Raw genomic sequence first — 27357 nt, forward strand, 5'->3', positions numbered from 1 at the left:
ATCAAGTTTTGATGAGTGAATTTTCAAAATTCCCTCCTCCAAGTTCCAACTCCAGCCTCTAGGGTTTTTGTTGCCATGAAGCGCGACTATTACGAGATTTCCGACGATGAATGGCCGGAAGACAATTCCTTCAATCCTTCTCGCGTCCTCAAACACAAGCCTTCTGCTCCACCTCCTCCTATCGAGTCCTTCGCATACTCCAACAGCACCAATCAAAATACCTCAAAATCCTCCAATTTCATCCAAGTTTTAGATAGTTCCTCCGAAGAAATCGGACTTGGAAATGCCTCTGAGAATTTGGAGGACGATGATGCTGAAATTGAATCCACTATCAACCAGACCAACTGCCGTGCCCGCCGAAGATTTGTGGTGGATGATGAAGAGGAAGGATTTAACTCAAATGAAGAGGAGGAGGAGGAGGAGGAGTTTGAGCTTTCCGACAACCAGGAGAGTGAAAAGGAGGAGGATGTTGTAGGAAATGCATTGCAAAAGTGTGGGAAAATATCTATGGAGCTTAAGAGAGAGCTTTTTGGTACTGCAGCTGCAAAATGTGATTCCTTTGTTGAAGTGGAGGAGGCTTCGTCACTAAGAATTGTCACTCAGGTATGATAATTGAACTAGTGCATAACACTTCTAGTTTTGCGTTTTACTATTGTAAAATGCTGTATTTTTGTCTCTCATTGAAACCTTTTTCTTTCAAGGATGATATAGACCTGGCATGTGGAGAAGAAGATTCGGATTTTAAGCCAATACTAAAACCTTACCAGCTCGTTGGAGTCAATTTCCTCCTTTTGTTGTATAGAAAGAAAATCGGGGGAGGTACTTCTTTATTTTTTATATTTGTAGCGTGGAACTGTTGTGTGAGTGCATGATGATTTCTCAGTCAAGTTTTTAGGTGCTACTGAAGTTAAACTTTTAAGAGTTTTTCTACCTAGCGTAGGTCATTGTGTTTTTTGATGACAGGTTATTGCCAAGTGTTTGTCTGAGTTCCTTGAATAATTGATAATAACACAATTAGCTTGCAACCTCGGTTAACATTTTCCTGTCATTGAACGAATATTCTTATCATCAAAATTCAAAATACATATAATCTGTTTAATTGAGGTAATCATTGATAGTCTTTAACAGTTCCCATTTTGTTCTTAAAGCTTGGTTTGGGGGTGATATTGATGTCTATGTTGATTGGAAATAAACAAGAGTAACTCTGATATTATCAACCACAAGTTTAGTAACTGTATGGACATCATACTTGTCTAGTATATATATCTGAAAATTGCCTCTTCCCCCTTTCCCCCATGGGGCATACCACCTACCTCAGGGGAAAAAGAGAAAAATCCACTGAATTTTTGGTCATTTCTTCTAAGTTCAATTAACCTGGCTAATAGAGGATGGTATGAAGTAGTGAAGAAAGGTTCAAGTACTTCATTCTTTTAGTGTCTTCGAATTAGTCGTACAAAGTGATTAAATTGAGATGCTAGATGTCTTTTTATTATCTTTAGATAATGTACCATTACTGAGATCAAATTTCCTTCCAACTTGTATTTACAAAGGGATTGTTTAATTGGCCACAAAAACAAAAATAATTCTAGATAATATTCCGCATAAGTAATTCATTATTTGGTTATTCTAGAATAACGAATGTAGTGTTTGTTTGACGGTATTAAACTTCACATAGCTAATGCAATATTTTGTTGGTTGTATTAAACTCAGTGTATCTAATGCCTGAACTAGTTATATCTGAACACATGTTACATTATGTGGCATAAAATATAGAGTTGGAAGTGTATTAGCAATACATGAATGATAGTAAATAAAGGCAAAGATGACATTAAAGTAGGCAATTTGTGCAACCCTCTATCTGAAGTGATAGCTTTTAGCTAGTTTAGTGGGTAAGATAGGTGCGCTTCAATTCATGCAAGAATGGTATGGTAGTGGTCCATTGGCAAGCTCAGAGCTTTGGTCTAGTGGTAAGAGACAATGTTATTAAAAGCAAAGCACAAACAAACTCTAAGATCCGTTGGGGATTTAAGCCACATCTACAAATTAAGCGTGAGTTTTAATGAAAAAAGGTGCAATGGGAGAAAAAAAACTTATATATATGTTTAGTTCAAGATTAATTATGATAAGCATCAATGATGTAGGGGTGATAATGGTGTCTATGTTAATTGAAAATAAACCAGAATAACTTTGATATTTTTAACCACAAGTTTAGTAACTGTATTGACATCATACTTGTCTCATATATATATATATATATATATATATAATATTTATATTTATATATCAAAAAATTGTCTCTCCCCCATTTCTCCCATGGGGCCTGCCACCTACCTTGTAGGAAAAAAAGAGAAAATCAACTGAAGTTTTGGTTGTTGCTTCTAAGTTCAATTGACCTGCTAATAGAGGATGGTATGAAGTATTGAAGAAAGGTTCAAATACTTCATTCGTTTAGTGTCTTGGAATTGGTTGTACAAACTGATAAAGCTAAGATGCTACATGTCTTTTTTTTTTTAAGCTTTAGACGATGTACCATTATCTAGATCAAATTTCCTTCCAGCTTGATATTTACAAAGGGGTTGTTTGATTGGCTGCAAAAACAAAAATAATTCTAGATAAAATTCCACATAAGTAATACTCTTGTCATAATTTTTATGACACACTTTCCTTTATATCTCAAAAAGAATGACACATTTTTCTATATAGTAATAATTTAACTTTAAATGTCTGTGTTACTCGTAATGAAATGATTTTTAGTCACACAAACATCTATTACTTATTTTAGATCACAAATTTTAAAAGTCTTTTTTTTTTTCTTCACTTTTTTAATTCGGTGTCTAGTCAAATTGCCTCATATAATGGAGGGAGTACAATATTTGGTTGGTCCATTAATAACTAATGTAGTGTTCGATTGATGTATTAAACTTCACATAGCTAATGCAATATTTTGTTGGTTGTATAAAACTCATTGTTTCGAATGCATGTACATGTTATATTTTAACACATGTTAAAATATGTAGAATAAAACATAGAGTAAGAAGTGTAATAGCAATTCATGAATAAGAGTGTTTTTTGAAGGCAAAAAACTATTCATGTAGGCATTATAATCAACCCTCTACCTGAAGTGATAACTTTTAGCTAGTTCAGTGAATAAGTATCATCATCAAAAAAGCTAGTTCAGTGAATAAGATGGATGCACTCCAACTCATGGAAGAATGGGACGACAGTGGTTCATTGGCAAGCTCAGAGCTTTGGTATAGTGGTAAGAGACAATGTTATCAAAAGTAAAGCGCAAACAAGCTCTAAGATCCATTGTGATTTAAGTGCAAAGCACAAATAAAGCATGAGATTTAATTGAAAAAGGCGCAAAAAGAGAATATTATTGAATTGTGTATCTACATTATTACATTAAGACCCTATTTATAAATACTACATTAGACTCCTTTTCCAACTAGGACACTACATTACAATCTTTTTTCAACTAGAATTCTATATACTATTTCTATTCCTATTCTTATTCTAAGTGTGATTCTATATACTATTCTTGTTCCTATTCTTAGTCTAACACTCTCCCTCAAGCCGGTGCATATAAGTCATATGTATCTACCTTGTTATAGATGTAATTAATACGAAGACCGGTGAGGCACTTGGTGAAGATGTGTGCAAGATGATCACTCACTGGTCTTCACGAATTTTTTAATAGTATCTCCTGAGAGTATCTTTTCTCTAACAAAGTGATAGTCAATCTCAATGTGCTTAGTCCTCTCATGAAATGCGGGATTTGATGCAGAATGTTGATTAGACCCAAAATGATCAGTTCCACTATGAGTCCTGCCAAACTCCTAAATTATTATGCTGAATTTTTGAAACCAAGCTTGAGAAGACTAATTTTGACCAGAGTGATCAGCACAATCGACATACTTCCAAACCAAGCTTGAGAAGACTATTTTAGACCATAAAGTGACTTGTGCAATCAACATACAAGACTACTAAACTCCCCTTGAGCAACAAAATCAGGTGGTGGCTCCATATAGACTTATTCATCGAGATCATCTTTGAGAAAAACATTCTAATGCTTAACTGATTTAAAGGCCAATGGAGAACGACAACCATAAATGGAAAAAGGCGGACATATGTTAGTTTAATCATATGATAGAAAGTATCACTGTGATTCAACCCAAATATTTGAGTTTACCCATTTAATGGCACAAGTAAATTTGAAACGGAGAGAATTTTGTTGGCAAATCATTTGCCAGAAACAATGCAACGGTCACGGGAAAGTGCTCGAAATATGGTATAAAATATATATATTGTCTCAAAATACAAGAAATTTGTTAGAAAATTGACTGGACAGGTTCATGTATTGACACGATTGATAGAACCCTAGATTTGCCGGGTGTGAGGGATTTGTGATCGGCGACATTTCTTGGGCTTTGGTCGCCGGAGGCTGTTGGACCTTGAGGTGGTGTTGGATTTCGCACAACATTGATAAAAATTGGAACTACGTAAGTCATATTTGAGGAGTCATCGAAAAGATGCACGGAACTACGCAAATCAAATTTGAGGAGTCATAGAAAGATACACGGTGCTATGCAACTAAAATATAAAAAACTTGTCCGGAAAGATGCATTGTGCTACACAAATTAGATAGAGAAAGTCCACTAGAAAAGATGCACGATGCTATACAAATTAGATATGACAAAGTAATCATAAAAAAGATGCACGATGCTACGCAAATTAGATATGAGAAAGTAGTCACCGGAAAGATGTATGGTGCTGCGCAAATTGGATATGGGAAAGTAGTCACTTGAAAGATGCATGGTGCTATGCAAATCGGATATAAAAAAGTAGTCATCAGAAAGATTGCACAGTTTTAAACAAATCAGATCTTAGAAGCCATTAGAAAGAAGCATTGTGCTACTTTCTTTGTTCTGGATGCTTCTCAAATTAGTCCTTCTCAGCATGATTATTTTTCATGTATATAGTATTGCTTCAACTTTTGCTAACATAATCATTGGCCAGACGGACGACTATATGAGTTATAACTGCTCGTTGGCTACGGAAGCACTTTCAATTCTTTATCAGGATCGTAGAAGCTTTGATACCATGTGAGAAAGTATTGGAGAAGAATATTATTGTATTGTATATCTACATTATTACATTGAGACCCTTTTTATAGACACTACATTAGACTCCTTTTCCAACTAGGACACTATATACAATCCTTTTCTAAGTAGGATTCTATATACTATTTCTATTCTAATTGGAATTATATATATAGATATATATATATATATATATATATATATTCTTGTTCCTATTCTAATAGTTATATATATATATATATATATTCTTGTTCCTATTCTAATAGTTATATATATATTTTCCTATTCCTATTCTAATAGTTATAAGCATGAATGACAAATATATGAACAAAGAAATTTATTTTTCTTAATGATTAAGTGAAATATCAATTGTTTAGTGTCGCTTCTTCAAAACAGGCTCATCGGCAAGGAAAAGTATGCCTTAAAACCTTGATGATGACATTGAACTGCACATAAAGTGAGGCAAACCGCTCCACATGTTTTGAACCTAGCTTCAGAATATAGGTGTGCCTTTGATAATACTAGTAAGAGGGCAGTACGTGATGTGTGGGTCCACTATCCATCAAGTTTCGAACCGTACACCACTAGCCCTCTGTAGTTTATCAGTTATCTAAAAACCAAAAGTAGGCAATCTCTGAATGACAACCTCTGTATTATTTCTGACCATATGACAATCCCTTAATTGTTATTCACTTCATAACAATCTTCTCAGTATTAGTCATCACACAAGTGACCCTGTATTATAATCTCTGCATAATTGGTTGATGGATCGAGATCGTAAGTGTTCCTCAATATCTAAGTAATAAGTTAAAGCTTAAAGTACATTATTCCATTCAGTTTTAAGTTATTCATACAAAATAACAAGACTGTTGCTACTCCATGTTTTTTATACTGAGTCTGATCTGTTTTATATGCATTAAAAGTACTTCCCAAAGGTTTACAGGAAAACTACTCGTTTCCTATACTGGTTTACAAGGGAAATTCATATCACCTAAATAGCCTTTATATTTTTCATGAACATGTTTCTAGCGTATAGCTAATAGTCATGACCAGCATTTTGTTTGCCTGTACATATATAGACATAAAGCCTGATGTTTCTGACCAAGATATGCTACCAATAATCAAATTATAGCTTGGCAAATGTACATACATGCATCCCTGTTGTGGGGTCTTGTACTTCAACTTTAAACTTTTTGGGGCTGGTTTGTGCAGCTATACTGGCTGATGAAATGGGTCTTGGTAAGACCATTCAGGTATGCACAGTTCTAGCTTTTTATTTCTCTGATTGATGCAGATTATTTCTTTTATTTTGACTTTAAGTGATAGGTAATGATGGATTTATTCTTCATTATTAGGCAATCACATACTTAACATTGCTGAAGCATTTGGAAGATGATCCTGGTCCTCATTTAATTGTTTGTCCTGCCTCTGTTTTGGAGAACTGGGAAAGAGAGCTAAAAAAGTGGTGTCCGGCATTTACTGTGATCCAATATCATGGTTCTGCACGATCAGCTTACTCAAAAGACTTGAGTTCTCTTGCTAGGACTGGACAGCCACCTCCATTTAACGTTATCCTAGTGTGCTACTCGCTTTTTGAACGACACAGGTTTGCACATCATTTTATGACCTTCAGTTTGCATTGAAGTGGAATGTACCATCCAATTGTCTGTGGCTATGGTATTTTCTAGTCATTTATCACTGTAAGGTGTTTTAGATTTCATATTTTTCCTTCAGCATGAAACCTCTGCTATATGCCTCTGAAAGAACTGCTAGAAGAAATGCATTCAAGTAGCCCCAGAATTATTATTTTTTTGAGAAGGAAAAAAAAAACATCAGTGACTGAAGATCAGATTTTATATTCCCAAGCTGGTCAACTTGCAAAGGCTAGTTGGATTAATGGTCTATGCATCTCAATTTTTATCAGTGGAGGCAAATCCATTGTTAAGAGCCTCTGTTTTGTTTGCTGAAAATCAAATCTCAGTGTCCTCTTCCTGAAGATACTCTACTGCTGTTCTTTCCATTGTAGAACCTCTCAATTTTGAATTTCACCATTTGAAGGTGAAAATTGAGGCAATGGTAAAGCAAGTCTTTGCCATTTCTTGGAGATTTTTTTTTAATTGAAAATTAAGGCAACAGAAGAATGATGTTGTTGCATGTCAAATTATCTTAAGGCTAAAGATGACAGTTTCATTGTATTTTACTACTAAATATAAGAGTCTAGAAGCAGGTGACATGCCTACTTGCTGATGCATTGGCGATTTTGGTATTTCCGATTTTTTTTGGTTTAAAGATGTTGTATTCAGTTGTCTTGTGTGTACTTTCTCTTTCTTGGACAATAAAGTGCATAAGTGACTTTGCTGAAAAGGTGGGTCCTCACTTGGATTTCTACACTATGCGCTTCATTTGCAGGCTTTTTGAATGACTCATCAAAAAAGTGGGATCCCTTTTAAGTTTTTATGTGACAGTTGCAGCTTTTTCTTGTCTCTCTCATTGGTTTTTTTTGTAGTATATCCTACAATAATAGCTTCGACGTGTCTCTGTAGTTGGTGTTAATGTTAAATAGATAGAGATATTGGTAAAGGATCCTTTTTCTTCAAAATTACTTTTTTAGTTTGAAATCAATATTTTATTATCAAGCTTCATTTTTTTAAAGTTACAACTGATCAAATTTTGTGATAAATAAGGAGTAATACCTTAAGATACAAGTATGACTAAGTAACGCCACTAACTGCAATTTTGTGGTCAAATTAGTTAAATATACTTACAATTGATGAAATAAATTATGCATGATCTTTAATTTCTAAAAAGAAACTAAGATAAGTATTATGTTGTCAAAAAGACATTTTTCTATGTATTAAGTTAATTATGAAGCATCAAAATTGCCAAAATGATTTTATAGTACATACATGATTATTATATTTCAAGCAAAATAAGGATAGAAAGAGTATTTTATACCACATCTATGTCCATGTTATATGACACAATAGACATATATTTACCATATATATGAGACATTATGATTTCAAATAATACCTAGAGTTTGAACTGCATATTTCAAACTTTATAAATATCTTTTGGAGTATGAACCATGTTAATACTAACTCTAAGAACATTTCTGGAGGTTCTGTTTTTCAAGTTGTGCATATATGTGATGTTTTTAAGATTTTCACGTTTTAATCTAGGGGTATATGATAGTTTAAATGATGTTTTCAGATTTTAAAAAGTAATTAAAGTTCAATTAGTTTTGAAATGTTAGTTAAGGTTTGTTTAGCAGTTAAAAAGTGAGTAGTAACATATTTCTTTCAAAAAAGAAGCAAGGTCACATAAATCTGAAACAAAAAAAGATACACTATATCATAAGTTGTTGAACCCCTGCTGTCAAAACTTCTATCTTTTCACATGTTACTTTATAAAAAGCGTCATAAAATATGTTGAAAGATTCTTATAATTGGATAGAAATAAATTTATTAACATATGTTGGGCCCGTGCTAACATGTGCTCCGGTATCTAGTCTTAGTATATGAGCTCACTTTTTGGATTCCCTGTATATACTTGCACTTTAGTCTTAAGTGGGGTGTTAATCTATTTAAAAGTTTTCCATTCAATCTATTTTGATTTCTTATTTTCTAGTATATGTTTGATTATGATCTTTACTTAAGAAGACGAAATTTGCTTTCCAAGTGGTTCAAACTTGAAAAAGATTTCTTAATATAGAAAAAATCTTTAAACTTTCATATTTGTTGAAAAGAAGTCTTTAAACGTTAATTTTTGAATCAAGCCTAGCTCTTCTTTGAGAGCTTTTTTTTTTTTTTTTTTTTTTATGAGCCGAGGGTCTAGTTGAAACAACCTCTCTACCCCACAAAGGTAAAGGGTAAGTTCTGCGTACATCCTATCCTCCCCTGACCCCACTTGTGGGCTTACACTGGATTTGTTGTTGTTTCAAATGAAGCATAGCTAGTATGTACATATCTTTGTCATTGAGGCTTAGACCTGTGTCTCAATCTTGCAGTGCACAGCAAAAAGATGACCGCAAAATTCTGAAGCGCTGGCGTTGGAGCTGTGTGCTAATGGATGAGGCTCATGCTTTAAAGGATAAAGGCAGCTATAGGTGGAAAAACTTAATGTCTGTTGCATGTAATGCCAACCAGCGACTAATGCTCACTGGCACACCACTACAAAATGATTTGCATGTATGATAGCCGTCAACTCTTTTGTTTTAAACTGCTAAAGGATTTGTCGTTTATAATGCATTTGTACTTCTTATATGTATGTTATCATATGTCAGAGTTAATGTTTGTTAGGGACATTCTTTAATGTGAGTTAGAGCCTGTTTGGATTGGATTTTGGCTTCTGACTTATAAGCCAAAAGCAATAAGTTAGAAATTCTAGTTAGTGGCGTTACGTAGTCATACTTGTATCTTAACAATTATATATTTTTTCCCCATCTTTTCTCATTTTGCCATGTTTGGATGTGATGAAAAAACTGTCAATATTTAAGTCCGACGAGACATTTTAGCTCTATTACACTTGATTTCCTGAGTAGATTCTATTGGTGATGAGTGCTCATTCTCTATTCTCTTTTTTTATGGATAGTAGGATAAGTCATTCTAAATTTAGGGTTTTGAAGTTTTTATCAACCACATAGTTAAAACTCAGATTACTTGGCTTCTCAAACAACTTTTAATTTCGATTGTTTGTTAGCCTGATATTTTTGTTGCATGGCTTCTCAGCAGTACAAGTGAGTATTTTTATTGCATGGCTTCTCAGTAAGTACAATTAAGTATTTCTATTGCATGGCTTCTCAGTAAGTACAACTAAGTATTTTTATTGCATGGCAGTACGTAAAATTTCATGTGTTTGCTGGACATTTCTCAGTAAGTACAAGTACCTTTGGCATATATACATATATATTTTTATTTTTATTTTTTTAAAAATATCTTTCTTTGCTATTTTATTTGTAATGTTTCTTTTGTGCCATAACTGCTGCTTTGGCTGCTGTTTTCACAATTAGTGCTTATCTTTATGTTTGATCATGTGTTTGCTGGACATTTCTCAGTAAGTACAAGTACCTTTGGCATATATACATATATATTTTTATTTTTATTTTTTTAAAAATATCTTTCTTTGCTATTTTATTTGTAATGTTTCTTTTGTGCCATATCTGCTGCTTTGGCCGCTGTTTTCACAATTAGTGCTTATCTTTATGTTTGATTATGTGTTGTTCAGTTAGTGGTTTTCTATTGCAGGAACTTTGGTCAATTTTGGAGTTTATGATGCCTGATCTATTTGAAACAGGAGATGTTGACTTGAAAAAACTATTGAATGCAGAAGATAAAGAGTTAATTGCTCGAATAAAGTCCATTCTTGGACCTTTCATTTTGAGAAGATTAAAATCGGATGTGATGAAACAACTGGTACCAAAAATACAGATGGTATGTATTTTGTTCATTCCTTGTTTTCTTTTTTCCTTTATGGTAGCTTTTCCATCTTTGGTCTATTCATGTTTAGACTTCGCTATTCATGGGTTTGCTTGTAATCACTACAACTTTTACATGTTCGATTCAGTATATGAGAGTAAAGAACTTTCTGCTGCAGGTTCGTTATGTTGGCATGGAGAAACAACAAGAAGATGCATATAAAGAAGCGATTGAAAGCTACCGTGCTGCATCTCTAGCTCGTGTTTCAAAGCAACCCGTTAGTTTGAATAATGCTGCTGGTGTCTTTTCGAGACGACAAATTTCCAATTATTTTCTTGAATTCCGCAAGGTGCTGAAGCTTCTTGATCCACCTGAATTATTATTGTCAAAACTCCTGATTTTTGACCAATGATGCTATGGTTTCTTCAGATTGCAAACCATCCTCTGCTTGTGAGGCGTATTTATACAGATGATGATGTTGTTCGAATTGCTAGAGTTATGCATCCCAAAGGTGTCTTTGGTTTTGAATGTACAGTGGACAGAGTAATTGAAGAGCTGAAGAGCTATAATGATTTCTCCATCCACAAGGTATACTTTCTTTTATTTCACTCATTTTTCTTCTTACAAACGTATCTGCTTGCATGCATTAGGTTAATCATGGCTTCTTCCACACTCCCCCATTCCAATTTGTTTGTCATAGTTTGGCTCAACACGAAGTTTATGAAAGAAATTAGAACTTTTAAAGCTCGTGTTCTTAAACATGTGATACACTTGAACCTTGACCTTTACACCTAGGCTCAAGCAAATTTCCTGGGTCAAATTAAATACGTTGAATGGTTCAAACCTTAGCCCGAAAGTGTGGGGCTTTACAATTATTGAGCTCTTTATTCCTTAGTTATTCTGGATGATCACTTGGATTTGTATTTTTCTATTATTTGCAGCTTTTACTTTATTATGGCGATAATAATAAGGGAGTGCTGTCAGATGAACGTGTTATGATTTCAGCTAAATGTCAGGTTAAATTCACAGGCCTTCTGATTTCTTGTAGTCATTTTAAGTTCTACTGTATTTGCTCAAAATAGTTCAAGTGCTCCACGTGCAGGAATTAGCCAAACTTCTCCCTTCATTAAAGCTTTCTGGTCATCGAGTGCTTATTTTTAGCCAGTGGACATCAATGCTTGATATCCTGGAGTGGACCCTAGATGTTATTGGTGTTACATACAGGCGCCTGGATGGAAGGTATTAACATGTTACTTTTTCTTATCTGATCCTTCTTTGGTGCCTAGCCTTTTGAGTGATTCTTCTAAGTTCTAGCACATGCTGTTTCACAGCTATCTCATCCTCAATGACACATTAGATGTTTGTCTTGAGGAAGAAATAACTTATAATGGAGTAATGGACCCAGTGGTGTACACACTATTTTGCTAGTAGTCTCCATATTTAAAGAAGAAAACAAATAAACTAATTAATATAATACCATATATTTTCCCTTAAGTTTGTTGGGACGGGATTTGGCTTACTGGTTTAATTGAAATTTTTATTTCCGAGGGAGGTCAGGAGTTCAATCCTTTACAATCTCCATACTTGCAAACAAAAAAGGCTCCAAAATTTGCCAAAAAAATTTGATGCAGCAGAGGATAGAACTCAAGTCCTCAAGAAGGGCATTCAGGCACTTGACTAATAGAACTGGAAAGCTTTTATGGCAACCAGGGTCATCATTCCTTATATATACTTTACGCTTTGTGTATTATTTATCTACCTATTTATTAAAAATTTAGGAGGAAGTGGTGTTACGTGACACCGCTTGGTATAATGTGGATAAACTTCTGCGTGGGACCAGGTAAATGAGTTGCTTCTATAATCAATATCCATCATTTCAATTTGTTGACGGAGACTGGAAGGATATTGTATGCTTGAGTGGCAGCTGATTGATACTCCTACTGAGCAAAATTATTATCTCCAAGAACTTTCTAATCAAGTTCTTACTGATAAAGAGAGATATTAAAGGCTGATTGGACGGAAACTGAAATAGAATCAAAATGCTCCCAGGCACCTGTCCTGAGGTAACTCTCTCCCCTACTTCCTAGGGGGGGAGGGTCTCTCTTTCTGGCACTCTCTCGCCGGAACCTTCATTTCCATTCCTTTCCTTTCATTACCTTTCTTAACTATTACCTTACGTGATAGTTTTCTGAGATTCAGATCCTTCTTTCAGACTTTGCAATGGGTGACAATAGGATTTATTTCAATGCTGGTTTTAAAGTCTTTCGACATCACTAAATGGAGCACTGGCAGCTCTGTGTGGTTCGAATGGGTTGAGAGGAGTAGAAAGATGATGAGGAGATCTTCCATGAGCAGCAAAACCATGGAATGGATCTGCTTCACTCTCAGAGAAGCTTCCAGCGATCAGAAGAAAACAATCAGAAGATGGAAAACTGCAGAAAGAGAGGCAGAGCATTTCTGTACTAGGAAACATAATGAACATGGAAGATTTATAAGTATCATTTCCATCAATAATGGGGGTAGGTCCATACTGGTCATCCCAGAATTAGCCTTGAATGCAGGGTGGCACGATATAGCATTTAAAATTGAAAGGTTCATTAAATGCTCTAAAAGAATGGAAGTGCCAGGACCTCCTAGAATAACCAAAGCCAACTACCCTTATGCAAAAGCAGTTAAGGATAGTAAATGGCAATCAGAGACTATAAAGGAGGCAGAGATTACAAACAATGCTAGCATTATTGAAGTCCTCACACATGCTGAAGACCAAGAGAATGGGCTTCTAGAAAGATGCCTAGTAGGTCATCTGGAAGGACAGATGAAGGAAAAGCCAACTTTGCCTGAGATAAGAAGATGGTCGTCAACACTCTGGAAAAAGGCATTTGGAGTTAACATCTATGAAATATATGGAGGTATGTTTCTGTTCGAGTTCCCTAACATAAACATGGCAGAACAAACCCTCCAAGGACAGTGGAACTGGAAGAATCACAGATTCAATCTAGAATGGTGGAATTCGATGGTGGGTTGTCTCCCCAATAATACTTTGAAGATGGAAACATGGATCAGAGTTGTTGGAATCCCCCTTCATCTCTGGTCGGGGAGAGTATTTCAAGAAATCGGAAACTTATGCGGAGGTTGGGTGGCCTCTGAGGAGGAAACAAAACTAAGAAATCATATGAAGTGGGCAAGAATTTTAGTTGCAAATGATGGAAGAAACATTCCCAAAGAAGTTTCAATCTCCAGAAATGGAGTAATATTCCACTTTCCGATATGGGTTGAGTGCCAAGTCAAAGTAGAGTTACAACCGGAATCTTTGCAAACTGAAAATAGAGTCATCGGAGAAGATAGAGCACATAAATACCTAGTACATGCCTTTACACAGCAGTCTGAAGGTGGTAAAGGTTGTGGTAAAGTCAGTAGTAAAGCCTGTGGAAAAGTACAATCCCATCAATTTAGGGATTTTGCATCAGAGGAACAAGTGGATACATCTGTAAAAGGAAGAGAGGGGGGGAGCACATAAATACCTAGTACATGCCTTTACACAGCAGTCTGAAGGTGGTAAAGGTTGTGGTAAAGTCAGTAGTAAAGCCTGTGGAAAAGTACAATCCCATCAATTTAGGGATTTTGCATCAGAGGAACAAGTGGATACATCTGTAAAAAGTAGAGAGGGGGGCCACACGTGGGACTAGGGCTGGCAAGGGGACGGGGACCGTGGGACGGGACGGGACGGGGGACGCCTAGGCCGCGATTCGGTCGGGACCGGGATTGGCGGGACAAAAATACGTCCCATCCCGTCCCACTATATATACGGGATGGGACGGGGTTTGGCGGGACGGGACGTGGGATTTTTTTTTTTCTTATATGTTTATTTGTATTGAAATTATATGTTAGTGAATAACATTTTTAGTTTATTTGGTTTTCAATAACATTTTTAGCTAATAAAAAATGCTTAAGTTTTCAAATTTCAAATTTTAAATATTTTAAAGTAATTTAAACTTGAAATTTCAAATGTCAAATTTCAATTTTTAAATTAAGTATTTTAAAGTTAGTTTAGTATATATGTAAATGTGTATGTATATATTAATTAGAACTTAGAAGTTACAATTTACAAATATTAGTGGAGTAACTAATCTACGCAGCCACCTTCTAGGAAGGGTGCTGTTTCAATAAGTTCTCATATGTAAAACTAATTTTTGTTACAAATATTAGAGTAACTAATTTACGCAGCCATCTTCTAGGAAGAGTTCTGTTTCAATTAGTTCTCGGATGTAATCTAATATTTGTATTCTCCTTTAAAATTCAATTCTAATTGTCGTATCATATCGACGGTAACATCCTTCAGTGTTGGCAAACTTGCTAGAAACTCGTGTGACTCTAATTGATCGTCACTAGATCCAATTACCGCATTAATCCAAGTTTCTTGTTTGGAACTTAACTTTGGCAAATTATAATTCCTCCTCTCAGTGTTGACCCAATCTCTAAATAAAACTGATGTTTCCAAACTTTCTTCCGCCAATGAATGTCTATGATCGCCAAGTTGAAACCTTGCCACACTAAAAGCAGCCTCCGATGCAACTGATGAAGCTTGAATAGCTAGAACATCACGAACCATTTTACTCAAAATTGGAAATGCAACGCTCCGCCTCCTCCACCATGCTAATATTTCTACATTGCCATCGTCGTCGTCCACTGTTTCTAAAGATTGATTAAGATATTCTTCAAAATCATCACGGTTAGTAGAATCAAGACCAAGAAAACCTCGCATAAAACTATTAATTCGATCTTTACTCTGAGGATTAGAAGTTTGACCGACTTCTCCTTGAGTATTTCCTATAGTTCTATATTTTTCATACAAAATTTTTGCTTCTACTTTTATGCTAGACTTACACATTTCACAAGTTGGAATTTCTTTCGGTAGGGCCTGTGCACCCCCGGGATTAGTCGGGGCTCAAAGAGACTCGGACACCCGGTGCAAATCAAAAAAAAAAAAAAAAAAAAAAATTTCTAAAGTATCATAAAAAGTTTCAACAAGTCCCTGCACACCTCGTAATTTATATTGAGGGTTAAGTAAAGTAACAATTATATAAATTTGAGGAATAGGAAAAAAATATTTTTAAAATTTTTTCAATCATACCTTCAATTGCAACTCTAAATTTTTCAATTTTTTTGTATTTAGAAAATTGAATTGTAATAGCACAAATATTTATTAATATTGATGAAATAGTAGGATAATAAATTCCAGAAAACATGGTTGTAGCATCATAAAAAAGTCTTAAAAATTCTAATAGTTCATTAGTTTCTTCCCAATCTTCTTCACAATTTATATCTAATGGGTTAGCATTATGAGCATTAAACACCATTTGTATGGGTCCTTTATATTCGTAAGCAACTGAAAGCATTTCGTAAAAAGAATTCCACCTTGTTTTAATGTCTTGGAATTTTTCTTGGTGGCAAATCACATAGTACACAACGCTCATTAAATTCCCTAATTCTAGCAGCTCTATGAGCATAAAAAATCCAGGCAACAGCATATTCAATTTTAATACAACCACAATCAAATAATGAAATACCATCTTGTACAACTAAATTTAATACATGTGCAACACATCTAACATAAAAAACATTAACATCAATTGGACATAATCTAGTTTTTAACATACTAGTAGCGTTTGTATTATTAGTTGCATTATCTAATGCGACAGACATTACTTTATCTATAAGCATGTAATAATCTAAAACACTCAAAATATTTGAAGCTAAATATGCACTAGTTTTTTTCTCTACACATTCTTTATAACTTAAGATTATTTTTTGCAAATTCCAGTTATGATCAATCCAATCCAATGTGTTGTAATAGTTAAATAATCATGTCCATTAACACTACGACCCATGTCCGAAGTTATAGACACTTTACAATCTAATATGTTAAACAAACAACGAAGATATTGACAATGTTTACTTTGATATAAAAAAACATCAGCTTTAACAATATTTCTTGAAAAACCTTTAAAAGAAGGATTATAAGTTTGTTGAATATATTCAATAAAATTGGGATGTGAAGGAAAACTATAAGGCAAACCACAAACAGAAACCATTTTAGCTAAATTTTGGCGATCTCTTTCCTTATCATATTTACGTTGTGTTAGTGGACCACTGGGTTAGAAGGATCTAATGTTCCTTGAATCATGTTAGAAGCCCTTACCGATTCATTAACATTAATATCAACATCATTAATTGGAATTCCTTTTTTTCTATCGGCTAATGCTTTAGCTTCTTTATATTGAATTGGCACACAAGATAACAAATGTCTATTTAACCCCCCCGTCCCACCTTGACCTCCACCTTGTTTATGTTTAAAAGGTTGCTTACCTTTATTACAAATAGCAATAGAGTTTTCCTTATCAAAAGTCATAAATTACCACACAACAAAAGTTTTAGGGCGTTGATACTTCACCTTCTCCCTTGTAGGAGGTATAAGGGTTGAGCGTCCTCAATTTTGCTCCGTTGAATTTGTAGTTTCATTTGGAACTTCTATCACCGGACTAGTAGGTGTATCTTCTAATTTATATTCTCCCGAATCAACTTCTACTTCTTCACCTGAATTTTCATCGAGATTAGGATTAATATTACCATAATGTCGTTCTAAAATTTCATGATCGAGTTGAACATTTGAATCAATATCATAAGAAGTATCATCAACATAAGTAGAATCATTTGTATTAAATCTAACTCTAGACATTGATTTAGAAGAAGTACCGCCACATTTACTCTTATTTTTTTCCTTACTACTTTTTTTATTAAAATTAAATAATTTATTAATGCCACTTGGTTCTTTCTCTTTTTCTTTACCGGTATCTTTTTTGCTAGAACTCATATTTAATTATATGTAAAGTGTACTATAAAAATAATAATAACATAGAAATTAATGACGAAAAATAAAATATAAATATTATGAAACGAATGTACCAAACGTCTGCGTTAATAGCAGACGTTATAACTGATTCTTGAAGCTTGTAGTTTGTTGTAACATGTAATTTGGAACTCCAATACTTGATAACAAATATGAGAATTATATATATTATGATATAATATGAAAATTTAGAATTGAAATATATGTATTATGATATAATATGAGACTTAAATGGAATAAAAAATTAAGACTTAAAGATTGAGAGGATATAGAGAATAGATGATTTTGTAAGAAATAATAAGGGATAGAGGGGTATTTATAATATTAAAAATGGGTTAAAGTGTATTTATGATAACTTGAGGGTTTAAATTAAAGTATTAAAAGTACGGGGGTGGTAGAGGGTGTTGGGGAAGTGAAAAAGGTGAATAAATCCGTTGGGGGCGCCCACTAGCCGTTGCCCCAACGGTCCCCAACGGATATAATTCAAAAAAAAAATTTAAAAAAATAGGGGATCCCGCTAAACCGGGTCGACCGGGACCAAAGGGTGAACCGGCCCCTAACCGGTCCCCTATCCCGAAGTCCCTCCAACCCGTGAAATCATACGGGACCGTGTCCGGCGAGACGGGTCTCGAGCCGGTTGCGGGCCAGGGTGGGCTGACCCGGTCCCCTTGCCAGCCCTACATGGGACACACATCTCATTTAATTGAGGGAGCAACTTTGGGCCATCAGCAGCCCAATAGAAAGAGGAAACTCTACAAGAATGGGCTTGACTTTTCAAGTCAGTCATTTTTAATGACATAACCTGTAAATGCCCAATACCACTTAACAGTGGTAATTTTCCAGAACTCCCAGAGCTGCAATACAATCAAGAAACAGAAAGAACAGCCACACAGAACTTGAATCAAATTGCCCATGCGGATGAGGAGATGGTAAACATGGTCGGGGAATCAATTATTGAATCTCAACCCCAATTAATAGAGACAGAGGATAATGAACTAAGGGGGGAGATTTCAGAAAAGGAGGTTAATGGTTCGATCACTCTCATGAAGGACTGGGAGATTGAGGAACCAGAACCGCTGCAAATTCAACAGCAAGAAGAAAAAAGGAATAAGGAGAGGGAGACTTCAAACTGGGTACAACAAAACTTGATCAAACTGGGAAAAGTTTTGGGCGTTCATTTCCAGGGCCATGAAGAGGAGGCCTTGGAGTTATTACTTCAATTAGACAGTTCAAGACAAGCCAGGAGTATGGAAGTAGAGGCTGTATGCAAGAAAACAAGATGCAGAGGTTCCCAAGAGTTCAAAAGTCTTGGGAACCTTGCTCATTAGTGATAGATGAAGTTTAAATTGGTTTCATGGAATGTAAGGGGATTGAATAATAAGGATAAGAGAAGATTAGTCAAAAGTGTTATGGGGGGATGGAATGCAGACATCATTTGTTTGCAAGAAACTAAGTTAGAGGGGGATGTGATAGAGGAGGTTAGGCAAATTTGGGGAGGGAGATGGGTTAAATATGCGTGTTTGGAAGCTAGTGGGACTAGAGGGGGAATTCTAATGTTGTGGGATAGTAGAGTGTGGAAGGGGGATATTTTGGAGACTGGCATCTAAACTTGCAAATTTGAAGCTCAACTTCAAAACTTCAGTTGCCACATTACAGGGGTTTATGCCCCCAACTGTTATGTAGAAAGAAGGCTTGTCTGAGAGGAAATAGGGGCTATAAGGGGTTTAATAGAAGGACCTTGGGCTGTGTGTGGAGATTTCAATGTGGTGAGGTTCATCTCAGAGAAGAGAAACTGTTTGAGAAGAACAAAAGACATGAGAGAATTTTCAGATTTCATAGAAGATCTGAAGTTGCTTGACACTCAACTAGAGGATGGCCAGTATGTTCAAAGGAGACAATCAAGATATTGCCTCCCGAATTGATAGGATTCTGATATCAAAAGAATGGGATGAAAGCTTTAACAACATCAAACAAATAGCTTTACAAAGGCTCGGATCAGACCACACTCCTATTGCATTGCTGGGGGGAGTGTGGAACCAAAACAAAAATTATTTCAAGTTTGAAAACTGGTGGTTAGACACAGTAGGGTTCACAAACAGAATCAAAGAATGGTGGGACACTTTCTCTGGAAGACCAAATTTCATACTTGCTTCAAAACTTAAGGCATTAAAAGAAAAGCTTAAGGTTTGGAGCAGGAGTGATCAAGTGAACCTGGGAGCTAAAAGGATGAACTTACTCAAAGAGCTGGCTGTTTTTGACGAAGTTAGTAAGGGTAGAGCACTAACAGATGATGAGGTAACAAGGAAGAATTCTAGATTACTGGAGTTTGAGGAATTGCTCAAATATGAAGAAATTTCATGGAGATAAAAATCAAGATCACTATGGTTAAAAGAGGGGGACAGGAACACTGAGTTCTTCCACAAAATGGCCAATGCACACAAGAGGTGCAACAACATTGATGAACTAGTAATCCAAGGAGAACTAACCCAAGATCCTACAAGAATTGAAGGAGAGATAGTAGACTTCTACAAGAAGCTATATACTGAGACTACTAACTGGAGACCTGCCTATACTCATGCTAATTGCCCCAGGTTAATAGAGGAGGAAAAGGAGAATCTGCAAAGGAACTTTGAGGAGAGTGAAGTCCTAAAATGTCTGAAAATGTGTGCAATTGATAAAGCACCTGGGCCTGATGGATTCACCATGGGTTTTTTCTTAAAATGTTGGGAGGTGGTAAAGGATGGCATCATGAAAGCTTTCCAAAACTTACATGAGCAGGAAGTGTTTGAAAGAAGTTTGAATGCAACATTTATTACTCTCGTCCCAAAGAAGAAGGGTGCTAAAGAATTGAGAGATTTCAGACCCATCAGCTTAATAGGCAGCATCTACAAGCTTTTTGCTAAAGTTTTGACAGAGAGAATGAAAGGGGTAATGGCTAAACTTGTGGATTCCCGACAAATGGTTTTTATCCAAGGAAGACAAATCATGGATGCAATGTTGATAGCTAATGAGGCAGTGGATTCCAGACAAAAGCAAAAGATTCCAGGAATACTTTGTAAGCTAGACATGGAGAAAGCCTATGACCATGTTAATTGGGAATATCTTTTGACCACAATGGGGAGATTGGGATTTGGGATGTAGTGGATCCAATGGATCAGACATTGTATCACCACTGTGAGATTCTCAGTAGTTATGAATGGATCCCCGGTTGGTTTCTTTAGTGCAAAGAGGGGACTGAGGCAGGAAGACCCTTTGTCTCCGTTCCTTTTCCTACTTGCTATGGAAGGGCTGAACAATATGATCAAATCAGCTAAAGTGAGGGGATGGCTCAGAGGTTTTGAGGTCAGCAGACCTGAAGTAGATAATGTGGAAATTACCCATCTATAATATGCGGATGACATATTGATATTACGTGATGCTGATGAAGGCCAACTAGAGATGTTGAGGGTGATCCTAGTGTTGTTTGAAGGGTTCTCTGGTCTATACATTAATTGGAGGAAAAGCCACCTCTATCCAATTACTGAAGTACACAACATGGAAGCTTTAAATGCTGTTCTGGGAGGGGAAATTGGAGCACTGCCTACATCATATCTTGGGATGCCTTTGGGGGCCAAATCTCAGTCATATGAAATCTGGAACAATGTGGTTGAGAAATGTGAAATGAAGTTCACAAGATGGAAATCACAATATCTCTCCAGGGGTGGCAGGTTGACCTTGATTAATTCTGTTCTTGATTCACTACCAACCTATATGATGTCAGTATTCCCAATTCCCAAAAGTGTAATCACTAGGTTGGATAAAATCAGAAGAAAATTTTTCTGGCAAGGAAACAGTGAGAGCAAAGGCTACAACTTAGTTAAATGGGATGCTGTGATAGTGGGAAAGAAGCATGGAGGTCTCAAAATAAGGAATTTGATGAATCAAAGCAAAGACCTTTTGATGAAATGGTTGTGGAAGTTCAATAATGAAGAACAGTCCTACCGGAAGGAAGTCATTGAGGCAAAATATGAAGAGGAAGATAACTGGATGACCAAAGAAGTGACTACACCATATGGGGTTAGTGTATGGAGATCCATTAGATCTCGGTGGTCTGAGTTTAAGGCTAACACAAAGATCAAAGTGAGGAATGGAGAGAAAACAGAATTTTGGAAAGACGTTTGGCATGAGGCAGGTAGGCTAGAGGTCTTGTATCCTGATAAATATTCTCTAGTATCGCACCAACAGAAGACCATAGTAGATCACTTGACTCCTCAAGGGTGGAACTTCATCTTTAGAAGACAATTAAATGATTGGGAGATTCAAAAGGTAGCGGATTTTTTCAACACCATTGGGCAATTTAATGGACTGGAAGGAGGTCAAGACATTTTGTGGTGGAAAGGCAATCGAAAGGGCAGCTTTAAGGTGGGTTGTGCATACAAATGGTTGAACCACATCAATCAGCTTTAAAGTCACTGGCCATGGAGAGGAATCTGGAAGTCAAAAATTCCACTCAAAGTGGCATGTTTTGTCTTGTTGTTAACCAAGGAGGCTGTACTGACTCAAGACAACTTAAAGAGAAGGGGGATACCATTATGTTCTAGATGTTTCTTCTGTGGGGAAAATGCTGAGACAGTTAACCATCTCTTTCTACACTGCAAGATCACTGGCCAATTATGGAGGTTATTCCTAAATCTTAAGGGTATGTCATGGACCATGCCTGCCAAGATCACATAAGCAATCCAGAGTTGGGAGGAAGCAGGAAAGCAATCCAAGAACAGAGATAGATGGAGAATTGTCTCAGCAAGTATATGGTGGGCAATATGGAAGGAAAGGAACTCTAGCGCTTTTGATAGTGTTGAGAATAGTGTGCAAAAAGTCAAACTAAATTGTCATATGCTACTATGTTTTTAGTGTAATCAATTATACTCAAATGATACTATCTCCATAATTGATGTACTAGACTCAATTTAGTAAAAGATAGTAGGATTTGAAGTACATGTTGTAAATACTGACCAGTACAGTTTTAGTACTGACTTTTGAGGAATAGACAAAGTTACCAATTTCAAAAAAAAAAAGGTTGATTGGACGCTTGATTTATTAATCACATTGGACCAAACATTGCTTATGCAGTTAGAGCCCGTTTGGATTAGCTTAAAAAAGTAGCTTTTAAGTCAAAAATAAAAAAAGTCAAACTTAAATGACTTTTAAGTCAAAAAATAAAAAGTAGGGGGGATTGTACGAATTATGTCGTAAGGATTGTAAGATATCTGAAGTCAACACTAGGGGAAGGCACTATGCTTAAGAATCAGGGGCGGACCCACGTTGTATCCAGGGAGTTCACCCGAACCCCCTCGGCAAAAAATTACACGGTATATATAAGGTAAATTTTCTGCATTTCTGTAGATATATATATTTTGAACCCTCTCAATAACAAAGAGAAATTGATGGCATAGTGGCAAGTACCCTTGAAACTAAACTGTATGTCACCGAATCGAATCCCAGTGAAAGCGTTTTCTTTTTTTCTTTTTTAGTTTCAGTTTTTTTTAGTATTTTTTTAAAAAATTTCAGTTCTGTTTTTCAATTTTTTTTTACTTTAAAAAATGTGCTAAAAGTTTGGTTTTAAACCCAAAAGAATTCAAGGTTTCCATTTCTAAAGGCTTATTTACACGTTTATACTTTTATTTTTCGACCCCCTGAACGAAAATCCTGGGTCCGCCACTGTTAAGAATCATAGTACAACTATAAATGGTTATTATGACTTGGATTGAGTTGCCATAGGAGAGAGATGACACTCAACAACTGGGTGCTTTACCTTTGTTGGAGGTGTTAGTTACGTGGAAGAGTTAAAAACAAAAGGTTGGTTTCTTGTCTAGCGCATAAGCTGAATCAGATCAATGGTTAGAGCAATTCAGGAGCTATTATGATTGAAATGGCTTATGCGGTAACTTGGTTTCCCTCATGAAGGTTCTATGGAATTATACTGTGACAATCAGTGCTATTAAGATTGCAGAAAATATGATACAACATGATTAGACTAACATGTGGAGATTGATCATAATTTCATTTAGTTGAAGGTCGAAGAAACAATTATTCAAGTTCATAGGTGCAGTAGAAACACAAAGCCAAAGAGAAGGAGGATATTATTTCTTAATAATCATTATGTAAAAGATGTATGATACTTGGGGGGTCGTTTGGTAGGGTGTTACAAGAATAATGCTAACTAGAGTGTATTAGTAATGTTTGTGTTAGTAAGACTTGTATTAGCATGCTTGCATTAATTATACAAAGATTATTTCTTATGCATTGTAGGTTTGATGTATTAAAAATAGCATGCACTGCATAATTATTTTTCAAAAATATTCATTTACAAAAATACCCTCCACAAATATGGTGGAAAAGATGCAAAAAAGATTTTGAGAGACAATCGGGTCTTTAACCATGCTAATGCATGCATTAAAACTCCTTGCATTACTAATACTATGGATTTTCATGTATAAGTAACACACTTCAATACACAATAGTGTGCATTAGTTATACGTAGGTTGTAAAAGTGTATCAAACAAAGTACTACTAATACACAAGGTAATGCATGCATTATTTCTTCTAATATACTATCCCAAACGACCCCATATACAATTACATACAACAAGTAGAGTCCTGTTACAACTACAAAGCTAAGGAGATACATTAGAGTTACAATGGGATTAGGGTTAGGATACAAGGTATACTACTTCTATTCTAACTCTACGTCGCAACATGTCCCCTCACGCTAGTGAGAGGTGGAAGACTCACTCCTAGCTTGCTTCAAAACTTTGTAAACTCTTGCTTTGTCAATGTCTTGGTGTGAATGTCAACTAGCTGATCTTTTGATCGAACAAAGCACGTGACAAGATTTCCTCGGGTTATCTTCTCCCTAACAAAGTGATAATCCATTTCACATGTTTAGTTCTAGCATGTAAGACTGGATTTATAGTCCACTAATGTTGTCACAAAACAATGTAGGAGCTGTCTTCAAGTAAACCTCAATATCTCTTAGGATGTAGGTGATCCAGGTGATTTCAGCTGTAGTAGAGGTAAGTGCCTTGTATTCTGCCCCAGCACTAGACCTTGACACTGTGTTGCTTATTGGAGGCCCAAGATATGCAGTTTGCACCTAGGTAAACATGTATCCTGTAGTTGACCTTGTTGTAGCACAACTCCCCAAATCTGCATCTGAAAACCCATTTAATCTGAGAGGTTATCTTGCAAGAGGCCTCAAGCCATATTGTCAAATACCCTTCACATATCTTATAATTCTTTTCACAGCTTGAAGATGCTCACTGTTTGTAGTTTGCATAAACTAGACTAACCAAGTCTAGTTAGAGTGAGATATTGGAGACTTCCTCCAATGCTCATGTACATAGAAACATCAACTGGACTACATGGATTCATGATTTAGGTTATATAATTTTATTTTTAGATATTTTAATTATTTTTAGGCAAACCCCTGCACCCGTATGCATACATAGATCCATATCCCTAAATCTTAAAAATTAGATCATGAAGGATCGGACCTCTAGATTCGCACCCGTATCGGACACCCGCACCTGAGTCCGAACAACTTAGCCATGCAGACTTTGCATATGTCAAGCGTGAAAGTGTAGAGAATAAAAAGGGTGTAAATCAGTAATGTGATGCACTTGAATGTAATATTTATGGATTACATGTTCAATATAGGATGCTAATTTTTTCCTTTTTCATTATTAAGTTTTATATTGAAGAAATCATAATTAAAATAGATTTCTATCATTTTGCATGTCGAGTAAATATTTCTTTGGTTGAGGTATGATAGCACGTGACTATACTATGTTCTAAAAATTAGAATGAAGGATTAATGTTCCACATAAGACAGTTCTAGATCTGCACACCATACATTGATATTCTAGTTTTATACACTTTCTAATAATTTGACCATGCTCTGGATGTCGATGGAAAAAGAAGTTTGGTTGCTAAGTCAAGTAATCATTCTTATTACTTCGTTACTGTTTCATGAGAAGTGTTAAGTAATAGAATTGAGGGAGGAATTCTTACTGTCTTCCTAACCATGGTGTCTTGATTAAATTTCATCATTTTTCAGTACTCAGGTGACGGAGAGACAGACAATTGTTGACACCTTCAATAAGGACACTTCCATATTTGCATGTTTGCTCTCCACAAGGGCTGGAGGACAGGGTTTAAACTTGACAGGAGCTGATACTGTTATCATACATGACATGGATTTTAATCCACAGATAGATCGGCAAGCTGAAGATCGCTGCCACCGGATAGGCCAAAACAAACCAGTTACAGTATACAGGTGTGTGTTGACTTCATAATCTTGGTTTTCTCTTGGCCAAACACATACTTAACTTGTCCCTAAATTTCATTTTGGCTCTCCACCTCAGCCTTGTTTCATTTTAACCCTCCAATTCCATTTTTAATGTACCATTTAAACACAAAATACTGACTGAACAGATAAATGAAATTGTTCACCTTTTAAAACCTGTGATGGATCCTTTTTAAGCTTAATATTCAATATTTTTATCGTCAACAACCTTCTTCGCTATTTATTTTCTCTATCTTCTCTTCAACCTCATTTTTCCTTCATCTACTTTACTTATCCATTTGTTTTCTTCATGTACCTCCTTTTCTATTTAACTCTCTCTATGTTAAAGATAATTTTCCCTTCTTTTAATTTACATAATTCATTGTATGTATAAAATTTTAAATATCAATTATATTCTTCGTTATAAAGGATTAAATAAAATGTTAAAATAATAAGTAAAGAGTTAGATTGAGGAGAACGATATCATATCAAAATTTAGATTTATAATTTACTCAAATGGTGTCCAAATATTTTGTTGATGCCATATAAATTCAAAAAGATGGATATATTTGTAATAACATAAAGATGTTTATATTAATTTGTTTCACTAATCAATCTCAAGTATAAATTATGTAATCAATTGAATATAGCTAAGTAATATATATTCTTGTATTGCTTAAAGAAGATAAATTAATACAATTAATGTAAAATACCAAGTAAATTTGAATAACTTGGAGAAAACAAAACACATGACATTATTAAATTAGATGTTATTTGTCTAACATGCATTGAACATTTAGTACTGGGTAATTTTTTTTGTACTTAAATGGTACATGAGAAATGGAGTTGGAAGGTTACAATGGAACAAGGCTAAGGTGAAGTGCAAAAATGAAATTTTGAGGCAAGTTAAAGGGGTTATGTGTTTGACCTTTTCTTTTCTATCACTTTCACATTGAAATTCTAGTAGTTCACACGTTTCCCTTTTGGCTTTCTCCTGGAAGGCTGGTGACTAGGAATACTGTTGATGAGAATGTATATGAGATTGCAAAGCGAAAACTTACATTGGATGCAGCTATACTTGAATCTGGAGCCCAAATTGAGAATGAAGGTGATGCAAAAACTATGGGTGAGATATTATCGTCTCTTCTGCTTGGTTAGGCGCGCCATGTTCTGACATGATTCAAACCAATATCATTTTGATCTATTGGCTTTCTTTTTCTTCTGTTTCTGCGTTTTCTGGTTTGCCCTCAAGAATTTCTGAGGGTGAATTGGAGGGTGGGGATTGATGTAGGATCCCTCCGTTCTCATCCTCCCCCGTCAATCATAAAATGCCATGTTCGCTAGGGCCTTCCTTTGGAAACAGAAAATTGGGCCAATCCCATGGCCCTGTTGTATTATACTAGAATAGATAGACTCCAGTTTATAAAAATGTAAAATACACTGTACTTCAAGTCTTGTCGTAGGTAAGCCCTTATTGTAATTTTTATTATAGCTTTGGTCATGCACTTTTCCTTGCTGCTGTTATCGCTCAAAGTAGTCTCCTATTTTGGTTGGACTTCCGCAATGAACACTTTTTGATTAAATTTAACAGCGTTTTTAGTTAATTCT

General features: G+C 35.5%; 1 protein-coding gene across 2 annotated transcripts; it reads left to right on the top strand.

Moving 5' to 3' along the window:
• Positions 1-50: 50 nt before the first annotated feature.
• On the top strand, positions 51-27357 carry LOC125832110 (protein CHROMATIN REMODELING 19). 2 transcript variants are annotated; one of them, XM_049511286.1, is made up of 12 exons: positions 51-603; positions 702-819; positions 6315-6355; positions 6458-6708; positions 9112-9292; positions 10349-10534; positions 10698-10868; positions 10949-11107; positions 11461-11535; positions 11622-11758; positions 25522-25740; positions 26751-27357. In XM_049511286.1, exons 1-12 carry the CDS (start codon positions 76-78, stop codon positions 26905-26907), a joined length of 2223 nt encoding a protein of 740 aa, XP_049367243.1. In that variant the 5' UTR covers positions 51-75; the 3' UTR covers positions 26908-27357. The 2 variants fall into 2 exon arrangements, with proteins under 2 accessions (XP_049367243.1, XP_049367310.1); XM_049511353.1 differs by having other exon boundaries at positions 26717-26802.

Source organism: Solanum verrucosum, unplaced genomic scaffold (assembly GCF_900185275.1).
Source record: "Solanum verrucosum unplaced genomic scaffold, falcon-dt-bn FXZP01001080.1, whole genome shotgun sequence".
NCBI classification, from domain to species: Eukaryota; Viridiplantae; Streptophyta; class Magnoliopsida; order Solanales; family Solanaceae; genus Solanum; species Solanum verrucosum.

Excerpts from the sequence above, each read along its gene's own strand:
- LOC125832110 (XM_049511286.1), top strand. The coding sequence starts at position 76 with ATGAAGCGCGACTATTACGAGATTTCCGACGATGAATGGCCGGAAGAC. Across the intron at positions 820-6,314 it reads TAGAAAGAAAATCGGGGGAG|CTATACTGGCTGATGAAATG; the intron begins GTACTTCTTTAT and ends TGGTTTGTGCAG. Across the intron at positions 6,709-9,111 it reads TCGCTTTTTGAACGACACAG|TGCACAGCAAAAAGATGACC; the intron begins GTTTGCACATCA and ends TCAATCTTGCAG.